We start from the raw sequence: 27,678 nt of genomic DNA, 5'->3' as shown, positions 1-27,678 counted from the left end.
ACCTTCCTCTATCTCCTAAATGCTGAGATTAAAGGTGTACCCCACTGCTGCCTGACTCACTGTACATTTTTTTACTGCCGAGTCATCTCTCCAGTCCCCATAGAATATTCCAGATGCCCTTTCCTTAGCTGTTAGTGTAGACTCATTTAGCTGTGGCAGAGGCTCTGGACAAGTCTGTGGCTGGCCAAAGGTTCTTGTTGTAGGTAGATCACACTCTCTTGTTCAAAGGTTTGTGGAAAACTACTTTTATCTTTCAAGTTGAAAAGCTTAGCAGGCACCTGGCCCAACCCAATTCTATATCAATCTCTACAGGTACATGATATGCCTTTTGATGAAGTACTGCGTTCTTTTATTTATTTATTCGTTTATTTTTTAAGACAAGATATTTCTCTTTTTTTCAAATACTATTTTATTGCCTCTAATCTCATAAACTTTTTTTTTTTTGTTGTTGTTTTTTGAGACAGGGTCTCTCTGTAGCTTTGGAGCCTGTCCTAGAACTAGCTCTTGTAGACCAGGATGACCTCGAACTCACGGAGATCCACCTGCCTCAGCCTCCTGAGTGCTAGGATTAAAGGCACGCACCACCACCACCTGACTTTTTATTTTTTTAATTTTTGGTGACAGTGGGTCTCACTCTGTAGCCTAGGCCAGTTTTGAACTGGGAGTGCCTGCCTCAGCTGCTCAAGAACTCTGCTACTACACTCAATACGCGTTTATATCTAACCTGAGTGAAAACTAGAAGCCAGGCAAACTAGTCTCTACTAGTATAATATTTTGGGGCTACATCTTTTCCTATCTGTTGCTCGTCAGCTGGCCATTTGTGTCTTCTCTTTTTTCTTTTTCTTGTGCGTATGTGTGTGCACATGTGCGTATTTGTGTGTTTGTGTGTGTGCATGGGAAAGACAGAAATCAATGTTGGGTGTCGTTCTTCCTCAGTCATACCGTACCTTTATTATTATTATCATTTAAAGTTTTTATTTTCGTTATACCTGGGAAATGTGTGTGTGTGCGCGCGCGTGCGTGTGTGTGCGCACACACGACAATGCATATGTGGTGGTCAGAAGACACTTTCAGGAGTCAGTCTACTTCTCTCCTTATACTGTGGAGGGCTTGATTTGTGGTTGACCACTAAGCCATCTCCCCAGTCTTCCATCTGATTTTCTGAGACAGGATCTCTCACTGAACCGAGAGCTCATGGAACTCACTGATTGGCTGGACTGGCTGACCATGGAGCCCTTCTGTCTCTGTTCCTGTAAGCAGTGAAGTACAGACACAGGCGGCTGTGCCTGAGTTCTTTCCCTGGTTAGTAGGGATCAGGTCTTTGTGTTTGTGTGGCAGGCAGTTTACCAACTAAGTCATCTCCTCAACCCTTAGCATATTCTCGATCAATGCCTCCCCCCCCCCCCTTAATGTTTCATGAAGAATAAGATAATTTGGAGGTTGTACTTTTAGCTTCATTGGGAGAGTACTTGCCTGGTATGCATGAAGTCTTGGATTTGGTCCTCAGCACAGCATAAACAGGGCATGGTGATACCCTGCTGTGAACCCAGCATTCAGGAGTATGATCAGGGTTGAAGTAACAAGTCAGAGGGAGACCAGCCTCACTATATGAAACTGTATTTTAAAACATCAGAGAGGGAGGGAGGGACACACACACACACACACACACACACACATATACACTCACACACACACATACACACTCACACACACACACACACAGAGAGAGAGAGAGAGAGAGAGAGAGAGAGAGAGAGAGAGAGAGAGAGCAACAGAGAGGCGGAGTGCCAGATAGAGAAGCAAAAATGAGTAAAGCAAACTTACCTCTGCTTGATGAACCTAGCTTCCACTCACAATGTACAAAAAATAATTATTTCGTTTCCGTCCACCTCAGGCCTCTAGGGAAGGCATCTGGAGAGTGGCCAACCTATTCTAGCCTTTGGCCTTCATTGCAAACCAAGCAGAGTGTCTTTCCATTCAGGCATGTGTGCTGTTCAAGAGCTTGCATAAACACAAGGTTGAGAAACAGTACTTTTGGAAAGGGTGTGAAAGAGGCAAAGGACATGGTGACTTGTCCTCTGAGGTGGAAGGTGGCCTCGGGCAGTTTCTCACTGAACTCAGGAAATGGAGGCAGTGTCTCACTAGGCTTCTAGTGAGAGACTAGTGTGGGAACAGTGGACCTAAGAACGGCATATTATACCTGCTGCTGTGAGAAAAATGCCCAATAGGAACCATGTGGAAGGGGAATGACAGCCGCAGTGGTGGAGCAGTCTTTAAATCCCAGCACTGAAACTCAGGCGGATCTCTGATCTCTGAGTTCAGGCACAGATTAGTGTACAGAGTGAGTTCCAGGACAGCCAGGGCTACCAGAGAAACCCCGCCTCAAACAAGCATACCAAAAATAATTATTTAGTCTTTGCTATTTATTTATTTACTTTTGAAACAGGGTGCCAGGGTCCAAGTCGAGATCCAGATCTTTCTGCTAGGTAAGCATTCGACCAACTGTTAAGTAAAAATAATAAGAAAGAGGCAGCTCCACCGGTGCAAGAAATCCAATTAGGTCAAATCAAAACAAATCGAAATGCCCATCGTTTTATTAAGAATGACGCTCTCGGGCAGCTGAGCGCAGGGCGGGGGAGACAGGACAGCAGGGAGTCCATGCAGACCCCAAAACCCTGTGTTTTCCTTTGGGAGCCCATTTAAATACCCTGTGGGAGTGGTCCTGAGCCCCCCCCCCCCCAGGGAGGGGTCAGGACCTGGCATGCTGGGATTTGGAGTCCAGAGCAATGCAACTCCCAGGCCAGGGAGGCTGGGATGGATGACAGGGGCTGGGGGCTATGCTCCAAACTTAATACCAACTTAATCCCAGCCTAACTTAGTCTCTTTGGTACCCAGTTTTCTCATCTTGACAATCAGAGTGTGGTGAGATGTAGTCTGTACTCCCAGCTCCTTGGGAGGCTCAGACAGAAGTGAATGAAGTTTGAAGCCAGAAATTCAGAGCCAGCCTGGGCAACGTAATAAAACCCCTATCTCAAGAAATAAAACAAAATTATACATACTTGTTTGTTTGTTGTTTTTCGAGACAGGGTTTCTCTGTAGCTTTGGAGCCTGCCCTGGAACTAGCTCTCATAGACCAGGCTGGTGTCAACTCAAAGAGATCCACCTGCCTTTGCCTCCCTAGTGCTGGGATTAAAGGTGTGCGCCACCACCGCCCGGCTATAAAGCAAAATTAGATGGAAACAAAGAGTAAGTTGAAAATAGAGGATGAAACCACATGGTCCCTAAAATAATTTTCCTTCCTTCCTTCCTGCTTTCCTTCTTCCCTTCTTCCTTTCCTCCCTCCCTCCCTCCCTCCCTCCCTCCCTCCCTCCCTTCCTTCTTTCCTTCCAGATGTTTCCTTGTAGTTATCCACTGCTCAAGTCTTATGCTCTTTCCTCCCTCTCTTTTGCAATGATCCCTGACCCTTGGTTGTGGAAGGATGCTGTGTAAATATTAGGGCCGAGCACTCAGCAACCTCTTATTTTCTGTGTCTTGGCCTGTTGTGGGTTTCTGTGCCAATAATAATTTACTGTAAAAAGAAGCTTTTCAAAGGAGGGTAGAGAGAGGCTCTCAAAGCAAAAATACACACAGACACACACACACACATTTTTATTTTGAGACAAGGTCTCAATATGTAGCCCAGGCTATCCTTGAACTAGAGAGCTCTCTACCTCACCCTCTCAAGTGTTAGGCAATATAGTCTTCGGCTCTCGTCAAAGCTGTTAAGAGAGTACATTTTGACCTTTCCACCAAGGCCACAGTGTATAGATGCTTTCATAGGCATAGTGATGTTGCAGGCACACAGTTTTTGTCCCAGCATAACAAGGATTCCATTTTTTTTGTTTTCTTCTTATTTTTGACAGGGGTTGGTGTATCCTAGGTTGGTCTCAAACCAGCTCTGTAGCTGAGGATGACCTTGATTCCCGACCCTTCTGTTTCCGACTCCAGAGTTCAGGGTTTCAAGCGTGTTGTGCCCCTCAGCCAGTTTTATGCGGTTCTGGGAAATGAACTCAAGGCTTTGTCTATGCCAGGCAAGCCTTCTACTCCTAGGCTATGTCTCCATCCTGCCCTTCTGCTTTCTCTCTGTGTCTGTCTGTCTCTCTTCAGTGCTGGGCACTGAATCCAAAGCCTTCCTTGAGCATAGACAGTGATACACCTCTGAGTCCTACCCACCCCCAGCCCCTCACTAGGGATACAGGTAATTTGTGGGTTCCTGAGAGCTTGGTCCCCAGCTGGTAGATCTATTTTGAGAAGTGTGGCCTACCTGGATGAAGTAGATCACTGGGGGTATGCCTTTGAAGATAATGCCAATAACTTAGTCTGTCTTGTCTCTGCACTTCCTGTCTACCACGAAGTTAACAATCTTTTCTACCATGGGCTCCCACTGTCATGATGCAAGGGCATGGGCCTAAGTGACCATGCACTAAACCTCTGAAACCAATTGCTTGATCAATACATCCTCCCTTAAATTAATAAGTCAGGCATTTGGTCACACCGATGCAAAGCGAATGCAGGAGACGTTGCTTCTGACTCTCTAGCTCTGGCCCTTGAAAACTCCATATAGATGCTGCCACTCGCGTCTTCCTTCCCTGACACAGTCTCTGCGAGTCTCCTCACAGTCTCCCTCCAACAGAACTAAGGTCAGCAAAGTGCCTGGTGCTTTCATCTTGTTTGCTTGGTTGGTTCATTGCTTTGGTTTTTCGAGACAGGGTTTCTCTGTGTAAGAGCCCTGGAGCTCCCTTTGTGGATAAGGCTGGCCTTGAACTCACAGAGACCTGCCTCTGCCTCCTGAGTGCTGGGATTAAAGGAGTACACTACCGCCACTGAAGGCGTAAGTCACAAACAATGCCACACCAATTCAGGGTTATGATTATTAGGGTGGTATTTATTTAAAGGGGAAAAAACTTACAGATCACTGTCCCAGGCAACAGCCCTCTTCGCAACCAGGAAAGGAGTCCAGTCGCAGGCGGAGCAGGAAGTGAAGAGTGAGAGGAGAGGGAAGTGGCCGCTTTTTTAAAGGGAGAGAAACCACGCCCCAGTGGGCTGGTACCTCAGCGGTGATAGGCTGGAGGAGTGGGAGGACCTCCCGCAACACCTCCCCCTTTTGTTTAAATAAGAGAGTTCTAAACCTACTATGAAATTATATACAATAAGTACAAATATCCTATTCTAACTAGCTTAGGTCTTGTATAATAAATAACTTGGCCAAGTCATGAGAGAAAGTAACTACATTTATATAGTCTTCAACCCCATCGAAGATCTGAGAAGGGAAATAATGTTACCTGGGTAATTAGGAAGTTCAGTAAAACTACTTCCAAAACATGCAACAAATTACAGAGACAACTAGCTACCTGGGCAATCACCCAAAGTCACATTAGCAGCGTTGAAGCAACCAACTTTGGCTAAGGCCTAACATAACTGACATACCATTTTCTAAGGCAAGCAACTTTTCAAAACTATCTTACCCTGTCTTGGCAGGATATGACAGTCCTGTTTTATCCATTGATGCATGCTCTGTATCTTTGTCAGTTGTTGAGGTATGGGCATTTCTTTGCCCAAACGCCAGTTCTGCCAAAAAGAAAGGCTCCAGGTGGAGTGTCTTTGGTGCTCAACATTCTCTCGGGAATAGAGTGGTGTTGCCAGGAGCAGTTGTGTCTCACTACCACAAAACTCTGAGTTAGATTAAAGGCCATTTTCTACAGCTCTTTGAAGAAGTTGAAGATTATCTATCTATACTGAGTATAATCTCTATATATCTAAAGAACCTGATTAGTCTATTATAAATGACAAACTTAGATGACTATTAGTCTATATAATTCTCAATATCTATCTAACTTAAAGACTAAGACAATAAACGACTGTGAAACAAATGAGGACAATGACCTCCAAATATAAACAATGTACAAATAAACATTGCAGTAGGTAAATATATATCAATACACAATCATTATATAAGTATCTTAATCAGAGGTAGAAATGTACACTGCAATATGGTAAATATATACAATATATATATATATATATCAATACAATATATGTCAATACATAAAAAAATGTTTTAAACAGAGGTAGAAACATGCATGCGTACAATAGTCAATATAATTTAACTTTGTATCAATATACAAGAATCTATACCAATGTATTTGTCTAAAAACAGTAACTCACAATTACAAATCTATTATCCCATCATCACTCTTTTTTTTTTTTTCAAAATGATCCCTGAGCGTATAAAATTCCTCCCCCAACCCTCAATCGTATACTAATTATAATCAACCCCTAAATGATGTCCCTAAACCCAAGGGCAAGTTTTACTGGGAAAGGGGACGTCGTCCTCTAGAATTACTTCCAGCTGTCATGGGGGCGACGTTCTTTCTGGGGGATCCTGTGAAAGTGAAATGATGGTTAAATTTCAAGATCAATGTCTTTTAAAATTGCCAATAGTCTCTGAGTATTTTGTGCAGGTCTGGCCAAAATGTTGTATAAGATGTGCACCATTTCAGCTAACCAAGTTGGAACTGTCTTGTGCAGCTGGTACCAAAAGCAGGTCTTGTAGTAGCGCTATCAGTATCATGACGTCATATCAACCAGGTGGAGTTGTTGTTATGGGGCCCCATCTTCTTCCTGGAAACTTCAAATGTCACTTCAGGAAAAACTCATTGTTCATTATGAAAAACTTAAACATTAATCATATAGACATATATAGACATATATATATATTCAATGAAAGACATGATAGATATATTCAATGAAAAGTATGATAGATATGAAGAAAAGCAAAGATGTTTTCTAAACTCATATTTCTTTCTGTCCCATATCATGGCTCTTGACATGAGACAGAAACTCCAGAAACTCTGGGTTTTTCTCTTACTAACAGGCTTGGAATTGGAGAGGGACTGAGCCAGAGTCCAACTTCAAAACCAGCTTTATAAATTTAGAAATATGGTTTAATATTACTTACACAATCCATTCAGTTGTCTTGATATTTCCTATTGGGCAGGTATTTTTCCATCTGTCAGTATCCAAACATCCAGGGTCCCTTGAATTTCTCAAAGATGAGTGTTTTCCTGTGGAGATAAGAACAGAACCCTGCCCCCATTCTATGTTTTTCTTACCACCTGTATGAATATCATCATTGTGGATGAGTTGTCATTTCTCCTTTCCAAGAGGTTTCTCCTCTTCAAATCGAAACTTTATTAATTTTGATGGTATCCACAATTTTTCTTCTCCTGTGGAAACAAGAGCAAAACCCCTTCCCCAACGTAGCACATCTCCTGGCTTCCACTGAGAGGTCAGCACATCTTTGAAATAAATCGGTTGATTTAGTTCAGCAGACTTTTCCATTATCCAATGTCTTTCTGCTGCTGTCGTTCCTTTCTCATTAGCGTTAAGAAAATTCAAGGTTAATAAAGCATTATGTAATCTATTTCTGGGGGTATTTTCAGTCCCTTTCTGTTTGTTCAGCATATCCTTTATAGTACGATTTGATCTTTCTATAACTGCCTGACCTGTAGGATTATTTGGTATACCTGTAATGTGTTTTATATTATAATAATCAAAAAAGCGTTTCATTTTCTTAGATACATATGCTGGACCATTATCTGTCTTTATTTGCTCAGGTATACCCATGATGGCCATAACTTCCAATAAATGTGTGATTACTGAATCAGCCTTTTCTGAGCTCAGGGCAGTAGCCCATTGAAAACCTGAATACGTGTCTATGGTGTGGTGTACATATTTTAATTTACCAAATTCCATAAAGTGGAACACATCCATCTGCCAGATTTCATTTCTCTTAGTACCCTTTGGGTTACTCCCTGCAGGCAACGGTGTTTTATTATAGAAAGAACAAGTAGGGCATCTCTTTATAATGTCCTTAGCTTGTTGCCAAGTAATGGAAAATTCTTTCTTTAGGCCTTTACTATTGACATGATGCTTCTTATGAAATTCCGAGGCCTGCAACACACTTCCAATCAATAATTGATCAATCTCAGCATTGCCTTGGGCTAGAGGACCAGGCAAACCTGTATGGGACCGGATGTGTGTTATGTACATCGGACAAAGCCTGTTCCTGATTATGTCTTGTACCTGGATAAACAATGAAGTCAACTCTGTGTCATCTGGTATAAATTCAGCGGTTTCAATATGCAAGATAACTCTTTCTGCATATTGTGAATCTGTAACTATATTAAGAGGTTCTTTAAAATCCCTTAGCACCATAAGAATGGCATATAATTCTGCCTTCTGGACAGAATTATAAGGGCTTTGTTCCACCTTACTCAATTCATCTGACTTGTAACCTGCTTTCCCTGATTTATTTGCATCAGTATAGAACGTACGGGCTCCAGTTATTGGAGCATCACGTACAATTCTAGGAAGAATCCAAGAAGTTCTTTTTATGAGATTAAGTCTATCACTTTTGGGATAGTTGCTATTAATTTCTCCCAAAAAGTTAGCACAAGCTCTTTGCCATGGTTCATTGTCTTCCCATAACTTTTTTATTTCTTCAGTAGTAAAAGGCACTATAATTTCTGCTGGGTCTATACCTGCTAGTTGACGAAGTCTCAGCTTACCTTTTATAATTAATTCAGAGACCTTTTCCACATAAGTTTTTAATTTTTTACTTGGTTTATTAGGTATAAATATCCACTCTAAAATAATATCTTCCCTCTGCATTAGAATCCCTGTAGGAGAAATTCTGGAAGGCAATATGACTAGGATGCAGCTAAGATTTGGGTTCACCCTATCCACATGTGCCTCCTGTAATTTTTCCTCAATCATTGTCAGTTCCTTTTCTGCTTCAGCTGTCGGTTCTCTTGGACTATTCAAATCTTTATCACCATCTAAGGTTTTGTTTAAATGAACTATTAGATCAGGTGTTATCCCAACAGCTGGTCGTAGACTGGAAATGTCTCCTAACAATCTTTGGAAGTCATTAAGAGTCTTTAACCGGTCTCTCCTAATTTGTGCCTTTTGCATTTTAATTTTCTCTAACCCTATTCTGTAACCTAGGTAATTAATAGAATTTCCTCTTTGAATCTTTTCAGGGGCAATTTGTAATCCCCACCTAGGCAAGACTTTCTTTACTTCTTCAAACATCCTTTCTAAAGTATCTTTATTTGAATCAGATAATAAGATGTCATCCATGTAATGATAAATGATGGACTTGGGGAATTGTTTACGAATTATTTCCAATGGCTTACTTACAAAATATTGGCACAGTGTAGGACTATTGAGCATACCCTGTGGGAGGACAGTCCATTGATATCTCCTATTAGGCTGAGAATTATTGTAAGTAGGCACTGTGAAGGCAAATTTTTCTCTATCCTTTTCTTGTAACGGTATAGTGAAAAAACAATCTTTCAAATCAATAACTATAAGAGGCCATCCTTTTGGTAACAGAGAAGGCAAAGGAATTCCAGATTGTAGTGGGCCCATAGGTTGAATTACTTTGTTGACAGCTCTTAGATCTGTCACCATTCTCCATTTACCAGATTTCTTTTTTACAACAAACACAGGAGAATTCCAAGGGCTGGTTGATTCTTCAATATGGTGAGCATCTAGTTGCTCTTGCACCAGCTGTTCCAATGCCTGTAGTTTATCTTCAGCTAGAGGCCATTGTTTGGTCCATATTGGCTTCTCAGTTAGCCATTTTAAAGGTAGGGCCGTTGGTACCTCTAAAGGTTTGGTATTTGCTGTATGTTCTTGTACAGCCTGAATGGCTGGTGACCTTTTTCCATAATACCTCATCATATCCTTCCCAGAATTATGAGTTCCTGGAAATACAGGAATGTTAATCTGGGTATTCCATTGCTGTAGCAGGTCACGGCCCCATAAATTTATGGCAATATTGGCTATATATGGCCTTAGTCTTCCTATTTGCCCTTCGGGCCCTATGCATTCAACCCATCTTGTGCTTTGTTTTACACGAGATAGGGTTCCAATTCCCAGGAACTGAACATCTACCTCTTGAAGAGGCCAATTCGGATGCCAAGATTCTGGGGTAATGATACTTACATCCGCACCTGTGTCTAATAAGCCTTCAATAAAAGTGCCATTTATACAGACTCTTAGCTTTGGTCTTTGATCATTAATAGAAGTCTGCCAAAATATACGTTTCCTCTGTCCTATTGGGTTTTTTGACTCATCCTCCACAAGTAATTCTTCATTTAGACCAGTATTACTTTTTACAGCAGAAATTGGAGCTTTTAATTTTCTTGGTGAGGCACGTTCTCCACTGTGACTGGGAATGACTGGGCCACTGTTGGCTTGGGGGCCTGCGAGAGGCCCCCCAAGGAGTTTCCCGATGATATCGGATTGCCCCGTCTGTCTGTTGTTGACCTACATTCGTTGGACCAATGCCTGCCTTTACCGCATCTCCTACATATACCTGAAGGCCGAGGTCTCCTATTTTTGTCATTCCCAGAAGAGATATTATTCCTAGAAATTCTTTGCCTGCAATTCCTTTGCAAATGTCCTAATTTACCACAATTAAAACACCTGGCAGTTTGATGTCTCCTCATTGCTTTGGAAATCGCTTCTCCTACCCAAGACTCATCATTATAGCTAAACGTCTCAACATTCATCGTATGCTGAATCCATTCATCCATAGGTGCTGATCTAGACTTTAAAGGCCCAATTATCTTTTTGCATTCTATGTTTGCATTCTCAAAAGCTAGAGATTCAAGAAGTATTCGTCTAGCTTCTGGGTCTGTTACCCCTATGTCCAGAGCCTTAATTAATCTTTGCAAAAAGTCAATAAAGGGTTCTCTCTGTCCCTGCCTAATTCTGGTATATGATTCAACCCTTTTTGCTGGATCTTGTATCCTATTCCAAGCATTTAAAGCTGCTTGGTGACATAGACACAGTACTTCATCGTCATAAAGAGCTTGGACCTGTGGATCAGCATATTCTCCTGCACCAAGAATTTGATCTTGGGAAACCTCAATACCTTTTGCTCTTCCTTGCTGTTCCATATGTTTGGATTCTTCTCTGAAATAAATTCCAAACATCAAGGAAGGTCCATTATCTAAAACTGCAGACACTAACTGATGGAAATCATGGGGAGTAGCTCTAGCATTAGAAGCCCAAGTCCTTATCATTTCCTTTACATATGCATTGTGCAAGCCAAAATTAACAACAGCTTGCTTAATTTCTTTCAGATCATTCATTGCTATTGGCGTCCATCTAGCTTCTCTGACTCCCTTTGAGCCTTTAGAAGTTGATGCTTTTTCAGAATTAAGTATAGGGTATGTCGCTAGAACCCTGGGTAAGCCAGTTCTAATAGCTGGTGGAGGCCTTATATCCTGTCCTTGTGCCTCCTTACTCTGTTCACCAGCTGCAATAATTTCCCCAATCTTTTCAAATCTTTTTATCATTGTCTCTCTTAAATCCTGAATCTCCTGACCTGTATATATTTCCAGTGATTTCACTGAGGTATCAATTTTTTGGTCCCCATTCTGCACCTGTGATTCCAAAGCTTTAATTTTTTCCTTCAAAGATAACATGTCCTCCTTAAACTTTTCTTGTATATCATGTAGATTCCCATCTTGGAGGTACATTCTGTCTGTTACCTTATCAAAACTTTGTGATAAAGTCTGAACGTCAAATTCAACAGCCTGAACCCTTTCAGGTAACTTTCTAATACCCTTGGATATGGAATCAATTTTGTCTGTCATAGTATCCACTTGTTCAGATAACCTCTGATTTTCAATAATTTTAATCCTGTCAATTAGTTGTTCATTATTAGTTCGTAAAGATTCTATCATTCTTAGGAGTGCCATATTCTTCTGTTCATTATTAGTACGTAAAGATTCAATCGTTCTTAGTAGTGCCATATTCTTCCTTAATGATAGAATATGGAAAAGAAAACTGAAGGCTAGTAACAAGCAAATTAAGGTATCCCCATAATCATATAAACCTTGTATGATGTAATTCATTGTATTAGTAAATATAAATTTACTAATCCATTGTATTAGTGAAAACAAAGCAGTAAAATTTGCGTTAGAAACAAAAACTGCAATATTACCTATTATCCAGCAGGTGGCGCTGTTGCAGAGTCGCGGTGAAAACATGGTCCTGTTTCAGTGCCTTAGTAGATGTTAAAAACTGGAAAATGCAAGTTTCTCAACAAAATAAATCTAATTAAATCAATTCCTGAGACGGAACAAGTCACCCTGAGGGGTTGCAGCTTTCAGCAACCACGTGCTCTGGTTCGTGCCACTTAAGAGCTGTACTTGCAAGGGAGATTTAAAAATGACTCAGAAAAGAGCAAACCAGGTGGCCAGAGACTACGCGGGCCTGTGGAGTTTGAGTCCAAGGCCTCTGGCGGCTGAGGAAGGAGGGGCTCCCGCCAAGCCGAACTAGAGCCCGCCAAGCCCGCGGCCGCCAAGCTGAACTTGCGCCCGCCAAGCCCGCAGCCGCCAAGCCGAACTCGCGGCTGCGAGTGGGGAAAGGAGAGGTTCTAAAACCAAACGTTGGGCGCCAAAATGAAGGCGTAAGTCACAAACAATGCCACACCAATTCGGGGTTATGATTATTAGGGTGGTATTTATTTAAAGGGGAAAAAACTTACAGATCACTGTCCCAGGCAACAGCCCTCTTCGCAACCAGGAAAGGAGTCCAGTCGCAGGCGGAGCAGGAAGTGAAGAGTGAGAGGAGAGGGAAGTGGCCGCTTTTTTAAAGGGAGAGAAACCACGCCCCAGTGGGCTGGTACCTCAGCGGTGATAGGCTGGAGGAGTGGGAGGACCTCCCGCAACACGCCACCACCATCTGGCTGTTCTCATCATTTTTTTTTTTTTTAAAGAGATATGAACTGTGTGTTCCCCCTTAAACCCTGAAGAATTTACAATCTGGGTAGCTGGGAGAGACCAATGCCAATAAGATCATTATTTTATTATTTTTATTTATTTATTTTTGATTTAACACACAGTCCTTTTTTTTTCGTTTGTTTGTTTTTTGCTTTTGGATACACAGTCTTATGTAGCCGAGGATGGCCTCAAATTCACCATGTAGCTATGAATAACCTCAAACTTCTCATCCTCCTGCCTCTGCCTCCTGAGTACTGAGGTTACAAATACGTGCCGCCACAGCTGGCCAGGGGATTAAGTTTTGAACACATGATTTTGAGGATGACACCCTGGAAACCTAGAGGAGAAACAAACTCTTGCATAACCACTTGACGTTCTATGACAGTTAGCGATAATGTTAATGTGGCCGCATTTGAGTCTAGATTTGACCAAGGCTAATTTTCAAATTACAAAGCTATCCAGATGTTGTTTGTTTATTTTTCGAGACAGGGTTTCTCGTTGTAGCCCTTTCTAGTCTGGAACTCACTCTGTCGCCCAGGCTGGCCTCGAACTCACAGAGATCTGCCTGCCTCTGTCTGAGTGCTGGGATTAATGCTGTGTGCCACCACCACCTGGAGAAGAAGGCTGTTCTAAATGCAGTCCTATCTTGGCAGTCAGCCTACTATCTCTGCCCTGGGAGGGCGATGTAGGAGAATTGTTGCGGTCAGTCTGGACAACTTATGAATGCCAAGCCCTTCTGGCTACAGAATAAGACCCTGTTTCAAAATACATAAAATAAATAAATGAACAAACAAGCAAGCTAGCAGGCATTGGGCATGGTGACATGCCTGTAATCCCAGCACTTGGATGGATGGAGGCAGGGGACCAGACTGTCTTCCTAAGGATCAGCCTCTGCTTCACAGTTAGTTTGATGACAGCCTGGGCTACCTGGGTCATTTCTTGAAAACCTAACAAAAATAAACAAACAAACAAACAAACAAACAGAAAAACCCAAGTAAATAAAGAGATAAAAGGAAGATACTAAAGTGAATTTTTTTCTTTTTTGGAGACAGGGTTTTTTGTGTAGACCAGGCTGGTCTCGATCTCGCAGAGATCCTCCTGCCTCTGCCATCGAGTGCAGGGACTAAAGGCCATCACCACCCAGCTAAATATTTTAAAAATTGATTTATTTATTTTATGCGCAAATGCATACATATGTGGGGGCGTGCACATGCCATGGTATATGTGGGAGTCCCTTCCGGTCATCTTGAATGCCCGTTCGGAAATTTTGTTGTTATTGCTGTTTTATTTTGTTTTTCTTTCTTTTACTTTTGTTGTTTTTGAGAGATGGTGTTATGTAGCCCATGTTGACTTCAAAATCAATCTGTGACTGAAGTTGACTTTGAACGCCTCCTCATACTTCCTAGTCCTTCCATCTCCCGAATGCTGGGATTAGGGGTGAGAACTATCCTGTAGTTCTGGCTACATGGGAGGGTGAGACTGGACTATGAATTTGATACCATTCTGGACTACTTAGGGAGACCCTGTCCTAAACCACACTCACGTGATGTGTATCTCATTATAAAGACTACCTAGAGTACTTGGGCATGGTGGTGCATGCCTTTAATCCCAGCACTGGGGAGGCAGAGACAGGTGGATCTCTGTGAGTTCAAAGCCAGCTTGGTCTACAGAGAGAGTTCCAGGAGAATGCTATTAGACAGAGAAACTCTGTCTTGTAAAATAAAACAAAACAAACAAAAACCCCCCAAACAATCAAACAAAAAAAAAAACACACACAGCCGGGCGGTGGTGGCGTACGCCTTTAATCCCAGCACTCGGGAGGCAGAGGCAGGCGGATCTCTGTGAGTTCGAGACCAGCCTGGTCTACAAGAGCTAGTTCCAGGACAGGCTCCAAAACCACAGAGAAACCCTGTCTCGAAAAACCACACAAAAAAAAAACACACACACACACACACAAAAAGAATTTTGCTTAAAAAAATACACATTTCTCGGCCTCTTTTCTAGGAATCACAGTTTAAATTATGTATTTCATAGTTGTTGAAATACAGACCGGTTAGGTTTTGAGTGTTTAGTTTAGGCCATTGGTTCTGGAAGATTTTAATCTCACCCAGTGCTGTGTTTCATTTTCACCCATGGAGAGGATTAAGGTAACAATGGGGAGCATTTACTGAACACTGCCGTGTGCCAGGCACCGTGCATTTAATCTCCTTAAGCCCTCTAGGTCAGCAGGACAGCCCTCCTAATTTATAGATGAACACAACGGAGTAGAGAGAGTAAGAAGCTTGGGAGACACACACACAGCCAGTGAAATGTAGGGACCTCCAGCCATGCCCGTAAACAATGGGATACTATTGGGGACTACAGTTGTAATTCAGCTCTTCAACTGAATTGTATGGAAACTAACCTTGTTAAGGAGCCATTCATTTAATCATTCATTCATTCATTCATTCAAAATCTACTTACTAGGTCCCTGCCCTTTGGCCAGATCCTGTCTTTCTGATCGATATAGTAGCTAATGAAACAGAGAAAGAACTCTCGCTTGGGGGACTTATAGTATAGGGGGAGATACATCAAAAAGAAAAAAAATCCACAAGAAAAATAAGTATAATGTCTTTGGTTATATGGTGGTAAGAGCATAATTCTTTCTTTTTTATTTATTTCTTCCTTTTTAGAGACAGGGTTTTGTTGGGAAATAATATTTTAAGGTTTGTTGCTTTTGTTTTTTTTTTTTTGTTGTTGCTTTTGTTTATGCTCCATTTGTTTAACTCTGTGAAGCTGTGATTCTTTGCCTGCCTAAAACACCTAATAAAGTGCTGAGCGGCCAATAGGGAGGCAGGAGTGAGGGATAGGCGGGGCTGGCAGGCAGAGAGGATAAATAGAAGGAGAAATGAGGAAGAAGAGGGGCAAGAGAACAAGGAGAGGAGGACATCAGCGGCCAGTCACCCAGCTACACAGCCAGCCATGGAGAAAGAAGTAAAGAAAGGTATACCAAAGTAGAGAAAGATAAACGCTCAGAGGCAAAAGATAGTCAGGATAATTTAAGAAAAGCTGGCAAGAAACAAGCCAAGCTAAGCCTGGGAGGCATTAATAATAAGCCTCTGTGTATTTATTTGGGACTTGGGTGGTGTCCCCCTCCCCCCCAAAAAGACTAAAGAGTCAAGAAAGTAAGACCTCATGCAGTAGCCTGGGCTGTTGACCAGGATGGCCTCAAACTCACAGAGATCCACCTGACTTTGCCTCCCAAGTGCTGGGATTCAGGGCCAGGACTACCACCCAGCCCAATTCTCTACGTATATTGGACCAATGGCACAGGGTTTTATTATTTTATTTATTTATTTATTTGGTTTTTCGAGACAGGGTTTCTCTGTGGTTTTGGAGCCTGTCCTGGAACTAGCTCTTGTAGACCAGGCTGGTCTCGAACTCCCAGAGATCCGCCTGCCTCTGCCTCCCGAGTGCTGGGATTAAAGGCGTGCGCCACCACCGCCCGGCAGCTGGCACAGGGTTTTAAAGGTTTGTTTGGAAAACAATCTCTCAGCGTAGCGCAGGCTGGCCCTGAACTTGAAATCTTCCTATTTTAGCTCTCCTGAGTTTAAATATGACGTATGAACTGTCCTCACATTAACAAAATGACAGCAACCCATTATCTCTAAATGTGAAAATACCACCTGTTTTCTTGCCATAGGCTGTTTCCCGAAGGGAGCTGAGAGGCTTGGACATTCAGACTCCATTTTAAAGCTTTCTAGCCCAGTTATTGTTATACCTCAGGGTCCCTGCTCCATCCTTGCTGGGATCCTTTCCAAAATGTTGGGGAAAAGCACAGAATTCTAATTCAGCAAATCAAATCTGAGGTCATTGAAGAAGCTTGCAGAAAACTGGTATTTTTGTTCTGGAGCAAAGAGGTAAGGTGGCAGCAATCTCTTTCTTTGTACAAACACAGGGATAGTAGATAAAGTATTCTAAAGAAAAGAAGAGAGCTTTCAAATACGAAGTTGAGTTTGCCAGAAAATACTGCACATCTCCTGATGCCAGTGAAACGGAACTGGGGGCTTGGAATGAGGCTGTTTGTGGAGCGCTTTCTTAGAGTGCAGGAAGTCCTAGCTTCAAGCCCCAGCATTACATAATCTGGGTAAGGACATGTGCCTATAATCCCAGCAGTGGAGAGGTGGAGGTGGACAGAAGTTCAAGCCCATCATCAGCTATGTGGTGAGTTCGAGGCCAGCCTTAGGATACGTGAGACCTGACTTAAAAAGAAAAGAAAAAAGGAAGAAGAAAGAAAAGTGGAGGGACCTTGGAAGCACCAGAGTCAGGTATGGTGATGCCTACCTGTAATCCTACCCTTCTGCCTGCTAGTCACGCACTTTACCCCGCTGACTACACCCCAGTCTCTTTGTGTGTCCCTTCCTGCTTTTGGAAACAGCACTTTCTTGTGCTTTAGAGGAACTGGCCGCTCCTTAATAGAATTTAGCCTGCAGAAAAGCAGTGTCTCTGCCTAAAGATGACTTCATTCAACTACATTTCTCTGAAGTACTGGCTTTCAAGTAGCAAGCAGATGAATTTAAGTCCTATGATACTCTCTCTTTTAACCCAAACAAATATTCCTCCCCCCCCCGTGTGTGTGTGTGTGTGAGAGAGAGAGAGAGAGAGAAAGAGAGAGAGAGAGAGAGTTTATATAAATATATGTCTGGGTTAATGGGCTTGTTTGTTCATGGATGTTAGAAGAGGGCATTGGATTTCTCAAAGCTGGAGTCGCAGGCACTTGCAGTTGCTTGGCTTGAGGCATACACCCCAACCCCCGGTGGACCATCTTCAAAGTAACAACGTTTAAAAGGGATAGGATATCATCTCCGAGCTCATCTAACAACAGAAGACTCAGGTTGGAGAGAAGGCTCAGCTGGTAAAAAATACGCTTACTGCCCAAGCATGAGGACCCGAGTTCAAACCTCGGGCACCTATTCAGTGCGGCTGTATGTCGTTGCACCTACTCACAACCCTTGCACTGGAGATGGGTCCTCAGAGCTTGACCAGTCACAGATTCCAGATTCAGTGAGAGGCTCTGTCCCATGGAAGTAAGTTGAAGAGGATTACATGCAACGATCTTCTTTGTACTCACATACATATGAACACACACACATCACTAATAGAACTTTAAAAGACTCGGATCTCATTCCTTCTCTCTGTTTGCTGGAGGTTTAACCCAGAGCCTCACATATACTACACAAGTGCTCTACTGTTGAACTATAGCTCCCTTTTCTTTAACCCCTTCCTATGGGGGTGGAGGCGGGGAGGGAAAAGCCAGCTGCATTTTCTGGGGGTGTAAATTGGAACAGCTGTTAGTGCCAAGCAGCCAGAGAGGTTGCCTGCCACCTGCTAACTGCCATCGGAGTGAACCTGAAAGAGGACGTTCAGGGTTTGAGATAACTACAACCTGCCTTACATCTTGATTTGATCCAAGGCAGAGGAGGCGAGGAAGACAAAGGAGAGAGGGGACACTCCAAGCGGGAGGATCACGCTAAATTGCATTCAGATTTCTGATCCAGAGAAACTGGAAAAACAAAACAAAACACACTTCTTTGCTTGTTTAAGGGTGCAAAAGATTGGGTTGAGAATCTCTGAAACTGTAAGCAAGTCACCTCAATAAAATGTTTTTTTCATGACAAAAAAAAGATTGGGTTGATTTGTTACCTAATACTGTATAATTAATTGGAAAATATTACTTATTAATCAAAATCACTATGCAATGCCCCTCAAAGCCTGAGAGCTGTGCTGGGGCAAAAGCTAGTAATAGCCGTAAACAGTTTGTTTCTTCATAGACACAGAGGCCCTTACATGTATTTTCCTTTCCAGTTTTGGCCACCAGGCAGCTCAAAGTCAGTTATGGCTCAATTTGAACAATTGTGCAAGGCCCTATGACATGGCCTGCTTATTATCTGCCTTCTCGCGTCTCCCCTTTCATTTTTTCTGATTTGCCCCTTTCCACGTCTTGATTTCTTTTTTTGTTCATTTTTATCCTTTTCGTATGAATTATGTTAAAGCCATATCAAATCCAAAGTATATAAAAGTATTCATGGATCCATTTAAAAATAGTCTTCTTTAAAATATAAAAATAGTTTTGCATATTTAAGAAAAAAGTTTTTCACACGTTGAACACAAGATGACTGGAGGTGGTGCCTGGGGAAGATCATGTCATGCAAACGTGTCTCTGGAGCTCTGGAGCCATTGGTCAGGGATAATTTGGATTGGATAAGAAATATCAAGTGATAACGACGAAAAAGAGGGGGGAAAGGGCAACTGACTGCTACCAGGGGCCAAGGGATTGCCCAGTCACGCACAGTAACAGCGTCTTTGAAATCGATCCTTTGCAACAGGCCCCTAAGGCTAAGCCAAACCACCTCGGGCCTCACCCCTTCCCCGGCCACACCCCTCAACTCCCCTGGTCGCGCCTCTGCCCTCTTCCAGCACACTAGAGGTTTTGAGCTCCGCCCCTTCCCTCCCCTCCCGCCTTCTCCGCCCCACTTTACCCCGCCTCTTCTTTGACCGCGCCCTCCAGTCTAATGAACCCCATCTCTCCGTCCCGCCCTCCATTTGCGCCACGCATCCCTCGCTGGCGGCCACCTCCGCCCCTTCCCCGTCCGCGCGCTTCTGGCCCACACCGCCCCTTTTAAATTAAACCACGCCCACCTTCCCAACCCCGCCCCTCGCCTGCGCCGCCCCGCCTCCCTGCCGTTGCGCGCTCCGCCTCCTCCCTCCAACCTTATGTGCGGTGCGGTTTCTCGCCCCGCCCCAATTCTGGACAAGCCCCGCCCCTTCTCAAGCCCCCCCTCCCTCAGACCCCGCCCTCCGCATGCGCCGCACCGCCTCCCTGGCGGTTGCGCGCTCCGCCCCTCCCTCCGTGCCCGCGCGCGCCTTCCCCGCCCAGTCCGCCTCACTCCTCTCGGGGCGGTTGGGCCGCGCGCCTGTGGGGGCGGGGCCCGGAGGAGGCGACCGAGCCAATGGGGCGCGGCGGTGGCGGTGGCGGCGGCGGCGGCGGCGGAGGCGGTGGCGGCAGCGGCGGCGGCTGGGTCGGGCCCCGACGGGCGGCGGCGTCTGAGGTGGAGGCGGAGGGAGGCGGCGGCAGCGGCGGCGGCGGCGGAGGGGGGAAGATGGCGGCGCCCGTCCTGCTGAGAGTGTCGGTGCCGCGGTGGGAACGGGTGGCCCGGTATGCAGTGTGCGCCGCCGGGATCCTGCTCTCCATCTACGCCTACCACGTGGAGCGGGAGAAGGAGAGGGACCCGGAGCATCGGGCCCTCTGCGACCTGGGGCCCTGGGTGAAGTGCTCCGCCGCCCTGGCCTCCAGGTAGCCCGGCTTGAGTGAGGGGAGCGCGACGCGGGCGGCGGCGGGGGGGGCGGGGAGCGCGCGGGGAGCTCCGGCCTGACGGAGCGGGGCTTGGGCCGCGACACGGACGGCGGCGACCGGGGGGCGGCGGCCGAGGGCAGGGCCTCCGGGATGAGGTGGCACGGTGCAGCCGGGAGGGCGCGGGCGCGTCCTGGCCGGCGTGACTTGGTTCCCTGTTGTCGCTGTGCGAGGCGTGTGAAGCCCTCGGTGCAGGGATCGGCGAAGCCAGTGTCCATCCCCAGGGTCCTCGGACCTCTGCTGCCCCGGGGCAGTGTGGCCGGATGTGCGCTCCCGGGGGTGACTTTCCCCACCAACCTCCGGTTGTTCAGGACAGGTGTTTTCGGTGCTCAGGCCTCTTTGTACTCTGTAGAGTTAAAGAGAATTGGCAGCCCTTCTTGGAGGCGACAGTGACATTTGCGGGTAGACACGCATTTGACCCTACTCTGGAAGAGGAAGGTACCAGCACTTAACCTATCTGATTTCTTGGATTTTTCTCCCTCCTGTATTTCTAGAAGTGTGCCCAGCAGGGGGAAAATGGTCAGAGTTTGGTTCTACTTTAAGTTTTGTATAAAAGATGAGTATGTTGTGTGTAGTGAAGATGTTTTAGGCACCTACTACGATGACTTTTATTTTATTTTGAGAGAGGATCCACTCAGCCCTGGAACTCATCTGAGTGTAACCACCGCAGCTATTCTCCTGCCTCAGTCAGTCTCATGAATGTCGGGAAATGCAAGCATGTACTACCATGCGTGATTTACAATGACTTTTAAATGTTGCTGATTAGTATTAATGGGATAATCCGCAAAAGATTAAATATGCACAATTTTGCCAAGCTGGTTTGTTTGAACAATTTTTATTTCCTGAAAAAACAATTGACTTTTTTTCTGTTACATTTTATTTATTTATTTTTTTTTCTAGGAAATTTCCAGGTAAATTACTTGGAAAAATAATTTTACACGTTTTAAAAATACTTTTTTTAAAAAGGGTACCAGTCATCAAAACCAGCAAAAGTGAAAAGAATTACTGCAGAATTGATGGTTTGTAATTTTAGTAGACACTTTCTGTCCCCAATATTTGATGATTGTTAAGAGTGCTTACATTTCACTACATTTCTTCCCCTCCTTTTGATAAATTGTTAGGGAGACAGGAATATATAGCTCACTAGTTTATTTTGCCCTCCATATTGGTGGAGGAGTATTTGAACAGGCTAGGATCGGGGGTTTTTTTGTGTTTATATGCAAACTTAAGGCTGTTGATCTTTTCCACTTAGCCCTTTTCATGGTCCAGGTAGGCTGTCTTGTTGGCTGTTAAGTGGAATTCCTGTAACTTTTTTAGTTGCGAAGTTATCATTGTGGTCTCATTAAACATTTGTTTTTTTGAGACAGGGTTTCTTTTTGTAGCCCTGGCTATCCTGAACTCAGAGGGGCCTTGAGCTGAGAGATCCTCCTGCCTCTGCCTCCTGAGTGCTAGGATTAAAGGGGTGCACCATCATGCCCCACTCATTAAACATTTTTAAACATGCATTGAGGATGTAGGCACCAATACACATTGTAGAACGTGTCAGTGTGACAAAGAGCTCACAGGAGATTATTTCCATCCAGGTTAAGTCTTCTTAGACTTATTTCAGATACTTTGAGAACCACTGAGCGTTATCTTACCTTTATTGCACATATTTATGTTTTAGTGGGAGCACACCTAGTTGTGGAGGTTAGTGGACAACATGTAGGAGTCAGTTTTCCACCATATGGGTCATAGAGATTGAACTCAGATCATCAGGCTTGGTGGCAAGCATCTTTACCAATTGAGCCATTCACTGATCCTGCTGAGTGTACTTTATGCACACATTTTTTTTAATACATTCTTTGTACTTTTGGAAAGGATTTTTAAACTTAAATATCATAATACTCAATTTGTTGAATGACAATATATTTCAAATACTTAAAAACCATGAAATAAAAATGACTGGATAATAGGTTAATATGAAATTTAGTTATAATTATTGCCAACTTTTAAATTTTTTTAATGAAATGTATAAAAAAATTTCTGGGCCTTTTATTATTTGGTCTTGTAAAAAGTAATTTACTATATGCTTAAGTTCTTAAAATGGACTTTTTTTTTTTAAGAGACTGTCTCTGGGGCCAGGCAGTGGTGGTGCATGCCTTTAATCCCAGCACTTAGGAGGCAGAGACAGGTGGAGCTCTGGGAGTTTGAGGCAAAAAGAAAAAAAAAAGACTGTCACTGAACCATTTAATAACTATACACTATTTATTCTCATAGTTAATATGCACCACAGGGAAAAATTTTCATGCTTTTTGTTTTTTAGACAAGGTCTTTGTAGTTCTGGCCAACCTTGAATTGAAAGCTGTCCTCCTGTCTCAGCCTCCTTTTTACTGGGATTATAGCCTTGCATACACACCTGTCCAGTCTTTGTTTTGTTTTTTTAATAAGACATGATAAAATGATATTTAGTAAGATCAGTTAATGAATTAAAATTATTTTAAAGTATATTAGCCTCAAAAATCTCTGTATGTCTTTCCCAGTGGTACTGGAGATTGAACACAAGGCAATTATCAGGCAAACTCTTTGTGTGACTGAGTTTCATCCCTGGCCCACTTTGTTTTTTGTCAGAGTCTAGTATGTTGCATTGACTGGCTTGGAATTCAGAAATCTGCTTGCCTTTGCATCCTAAGTGCTGAGATTAAAGGTTTATGCCACCATGCCCAGCACTGTTTCTTTTCTTTTTTTTTTTCGGGACAGGGTTTCTCTGTAGCTTTGTAGCCTGTCCTGGAACTAGCTCTTGTTGACCAGGCTGACCTCGAACTCAGAGGCAGGAGGCTGCCTCTGTCCCCTGAATGCTGGGATTAAAGGTGTGCACCACCACCACCCGGCCCCAGCATTGTTTCTTAAGACAGGTCTCATATATAACCCAAGTTAGCCTCAAACTTGCTATGTTGCAGTACAAGTTGAGGTTGACCCTGAACTCCTGAGATTACAGGTGTGCATCATCATGCCTAACTCCTATATCTCTATAATATATAAAGTGTGAATATAGTACGTTGTGGCTGATATTTAGTTATGTAGTGATATACACAAATATCTTAAATTTGAATTGGAGAGATGGCTTACCAGTTAAGAGCACATACTAGTCCTCCAGAGGATGAATCTAATTCCCAGCATTCATACTTAATGGTTCACTCATAACCACCTGTAATTTCAGCACTGGGGGATTCAGTGTCCTCTTTTTTCTTCTTTTCCTTTCCTTATATATATATATAAATATATATATACATATATATAGTTTATATGAGTTTTTGCCTGTATATACATATATATACCATGTGCATTCTGACTGAGGTCAGAAGAGGATGTTGGTTCTTGTGGGACCGGAGTTACAGGCATTTGTGAACAATCCATGTGGGTGCTGGGAACGAAACCCAGGTCTTCTGCAAAAATAAGTGCTCTTAATGAGCTAACTCTAGCCTCTTAGTACCCTCTTCTTGCCTCAGTAGACATGTGTGCACATACCTACAGATAAAAATATAGATGAATTAAGAATAAAATCTTCAGTATTTTTAAATTTGATGCCCACTCACTAAAGAATAGGTAAGAAGTAAGGCATTCTAATAGGACTAAATATCCCATATATAAAACTATTTTCAAGAAATAGCCTTTTTATTAACTAACTTGAGAGGTGCAAATGTATGCATGAGTGTGTGTCTGTGTTTAATGAAGATAAGGGGATTTAGGCTAAATGCGTTGTAGGCTGATTTTCTTTTGGAATTGGGTAGAATAAATTTCTACAAGATTTTCTTGATAGTGTGGGAAAGCCCTTAAATGAAGCATTATTAGAGACTTCACATTAGTCGCTTTGGTTTGAAAACTGAGTGCCAGATAATAATAATATTAAAAGATGCAGTTATTTTGGAAAAAAGCCCTTGAGCCTAAGAGTTAGTAGAATGAATGGTAAAGGAAGTTAACAGAAGAGAAGCTTCCTCAGCAAAGTTATTCCTAACCATGTTTTAACCATGAACTGCTTAAATTCACTTTATTCTCATTTCTCAGTTATTAAGCTTCTTAATTGAAATAGAATAAGGTAGGCATTAATATTAGACAGTCTTCAGGTCACTGTGTTTAAGGCCTCTAGTGTTTTGGGAAGTATAATTACATAACAGAGTAGTTCCAGACTTTTGGATTTCAAAAGAGACATTGCCTCCAAAGTTCAAAGGCAGCAGAATTGCCAATAACAGCAATAGCAATGGAGCCAGGCATGGTGGCACAAGCCTTTAGTCCCAGCACTCATGAGATCAAGGCAGGGGGCTCTCTGTGAGTTTAAGGCCAACCTGATCTACATAGCAAGCTTCAGGACAGCCCGGGTTATCTAGAGAGATCTTGTCTCAAAAAAACAATAGTAATGGTACTGTCTGTCACCATCATTGGTTTGTTTTAGGTATTTTAAACAATTTGAAAGAACAGAATCTTAAAGTAACAGATCTTTACGTTGAATCATTTACCTTTTATTGAAATGTTTACGTTTTATCTCCAGTACCACAGAGAAAGGATCTAGAAATGTGTTGTTTCTTTGTCAGTTTTAGGCATGATGAGGATTGCAGAGGTAGTGACAGATTAGGATTAGAATCATGGCTTCTTGGGTACCAGTTTAGAGCCTCCTATTTCACCCCCTTTCTTTTGGAGACAGGTTGTCACTATGGCCCAGGCTGACCATGAACTCAACATTGATCTTCTGCCTCTGTTTCCCTAGCAATGACTTTGTGCCACCATGTCCCCCGCTTGCTTTTTGCTAAGCATTATTTCTACCTCTCTGTATTTTTAAGTGTTTGTATTTCTATCAGTGAAATGTTAGTAACTGCTAGTATGTGAGAGAAAACTTCCTATTTTAATGAATTCAGATGAATTTAAGAAACAGATTGCTGTGTTGCCGTTGTGTCTTGTAGCAGAAGTCTCAAAAGCAGCTGAAACCAAAAGAAGGATACAAAGACTCATAAGGTGAATGTGGATGGCTACCACGTAGTGAAGATAGATAGATGTCAGTATTTACAGGCCTGCTTGCTCTGGGCTGGCCGGTGTCTAAATACCCTATGTCTGTTATCCTTGGAACAGTCTTCTGAGCTCAGTAACTCATCACTGCTTTACAGAGGAGAAACTGAGTCACAGGTGTGTGAATGACACTCATTCCAGAGAGCGTAAGAGCAGAGCCGGACTCTAATGCAGACAGCCTGGCTGGACTCCAAGCACTTTACTATGTTTAAATTCTTTATTATTGGGGGAGGGGAGGTGTATGTGAAAGTTAGAGGGCAACTTTGTGGCAGCTTTTCTCTTTCTGCCTTTTCAGGGGTTCTGTGGATCAAACCCAGGCTGTTAGCCTTGCTCAGCTCAGCAGCCGCTTTTACCCAGCTCACTGGCCCAGGTTGTTTTTACTTCTGCTTATTTTTATTTTCTGAGATAGCGTCTCACTAAATAACCTTGACTGCCCTAACCTTACAGTCTTCCTCCTCCAGCCTCTGGGTACTGGGTTTACAGGTGTGTGCCACCATGCCTAGCCTTTTACCTTGACTTTAAATTCCATTTAGATGGAATACTGATTTGCCTGTGGTTTTAGTATATTTTTACCTGTTAACAGCAGTCTTTTTTGGGGAAAAAAAAAGGACATTACTAAGAAGGTGTGGTGTTCAAGAAGTAAGTTCCTGGAGTGTTTGCCCTCTAAGCCTAGATTTGTGAAGGCCTGCCCTTCCTCACACCCAGTAGTTAACAGCAGATACTCAGTGAAGTAGCTGCCGTGAGGTCTTAGGAGGTTAACCCAGTGAAGAAAGGTAAAATGAACCTAGGCACCTGCAGGGAAGAGGATAACCCAGAGGGGTCTCAACCTTCCTGCTGCGACCCTTAAATGCAGTTCCGCATGCTGTGGTGACCCCCAACCATAACATTATTTTCATTGCTACTTCATAACTGTCATTTTGCTACTGTTATAAATCATAGTGCAAATATCTGTTTTCCAGTGGTCTTTGGGGGTCTTTGCCAAAAAACCACTGATTACTATTTCTGAATGATGAGTTTAATGAACATAGAGACAGGATTAGGTCTTGGTTGAGCTGGCTAAATCACTAGATAGTTCAGAACTAAGACTTCACAGGCACTTATTTCCTGTATGATTTGAAACAATTCCACAAAATGGCATTTGGAAAAGGCATGAATATTGGAAAGCTGACCCTTAAAGGGTAAACAGCATGCGTTGTTGTATTTGAATGTGACAGACCTACCTCAGTTAGGTAAGGAGTGAGGTCTAGAACTCAGAAAACCAGACATTCTTTCACATCATGTATTGTGACAAACGTGAGCACCGAGCCTTAAATTTTCTCCTATAAAATACTTGTGCAAGACTGTTAGACCGATATCTACCTAACATTTGTTCCTCAGAATTCTTCTGAGTCAGAATTTCTCAAGAATTTGGTTCCTATTCTAGTGTTAACCTTAACTACTATATAGGCATTTATATAGGCTCAAATGCATTATCATGCTAACCTAATTGTCATATTGGGGACCACTGATTGGTACTGCTAGGTTATCGCAATAGACTTGTGCCGAGTTGGGGATAGCACCAGTCCTAAAAGAGTGCATTCATGTCTTAGGAAAGCATTTATGTAACACTGAAATAACAAAACTAGAGATGAAGGAGGGTTAGTTGCTGCAAGGAGTTATAATGGAAGCCAAGAGGTGGTGTGGGTCCGAAGTAGCATGAAGGGTCTGGAGGGCAGAACTAGCTCTAATATCAGCTGTGGTTGCACAAAGGTATAACTTCGATAAGAGTTGCACCTGACGTGAGATCTGAATGAACAGGGCGTCACATCAAGGTCAAGTGCCTGGTTGTGGTGGTGAACCTACTTATCATCAAGGAGGTTGGCTAAAGAGTGCTTCCAGAATTTTTTCTTCTTTTTTGCAAGTTCCTGTAGTCCATAATTACAACATTTTGAAAAAGTAATGCAGTATATTTGGAATATTTGGAGGGAAAATAAAAGTAAGCAAAAGGAAGAACTTTAAATTATCTGTAATGCCACCACCACTCAGGATAAGCATCCTAGAAATAGTTGCTAAGTTTGTTCATATCCTGGGATTAGTCTTTGCTGCAAAGACTGGCTTTATGGTAGGAGTTTAAGAATTCGGGCCAGGAGTGGTGACACATCCCTGTAATCCCAGCATTTAGAGAAGTTGGGGCAAGAGGATCATAAGGCCAGCCTGAACCACCTAGGGAGACTCTTTTCTCTTTATCACACACACAGTCGTGCTGGCAGTCATTGCATTGTACAATGACACAAACATATAACTACCTTACACGTGTATCTTTTTTTATAATTACCATGTATTTATTTTTTACTAAACATTTACAATTAGCAAGTATTCATATTTTTAAATAATGTACACATTTAACTTGGAGATGTACTTTGTAGC

At 43.0% G+C, this 27,678-nt stretch overlaps 1 protein-coding gene across 2 annotated transcripts in view; it reads left to right on the top strand.

The window, feature by feature from the left end:
- Window positions 1-19,865: 19,865 nt before the first annotated feature.
- Vkorc1l1 (vitamin K epoxide reductase complex subunit 1 like 1) overlaps window positions 19,866-27,678 on the top strand; it is a 43,688-nt gene continuing 35,875 nt past the window's right edge. For both annotated transcript variants that reach the window (XM_041648359.1, XM_041648357.1), the window contains exon 1: window positions 19,866-20,178. In XM_041648359.1, the coding sequence (XP_041504293.1) occupies window positions 19,985-20,178 (194 nt within the window). In that variant the 5' untranslated portion in view covers window positions 19,866-19,984. The remainder of the gene's footprint in view (window positions 20,179-27,678) is intronic.

This window comes from Microtus oregoni, unplaced genomic scaffold (genome assembly GCF_018167655.1).
Source record: "Microtus oregoni isolate MIOR12 unplaced genomic scaffold, Mior012 000003F_ref0000135, whole genome shotgun sequence".
NCBI lineage: Eukaryota > Metazoa > Chordata > Mammalia > Rodentia > Cricetidae > Microtus > Microtus oregoni.
Note: the sequence above shows the minus strand (reverse complement) of the source record. Positions and strands in the feature narration are given on the sequence as shown.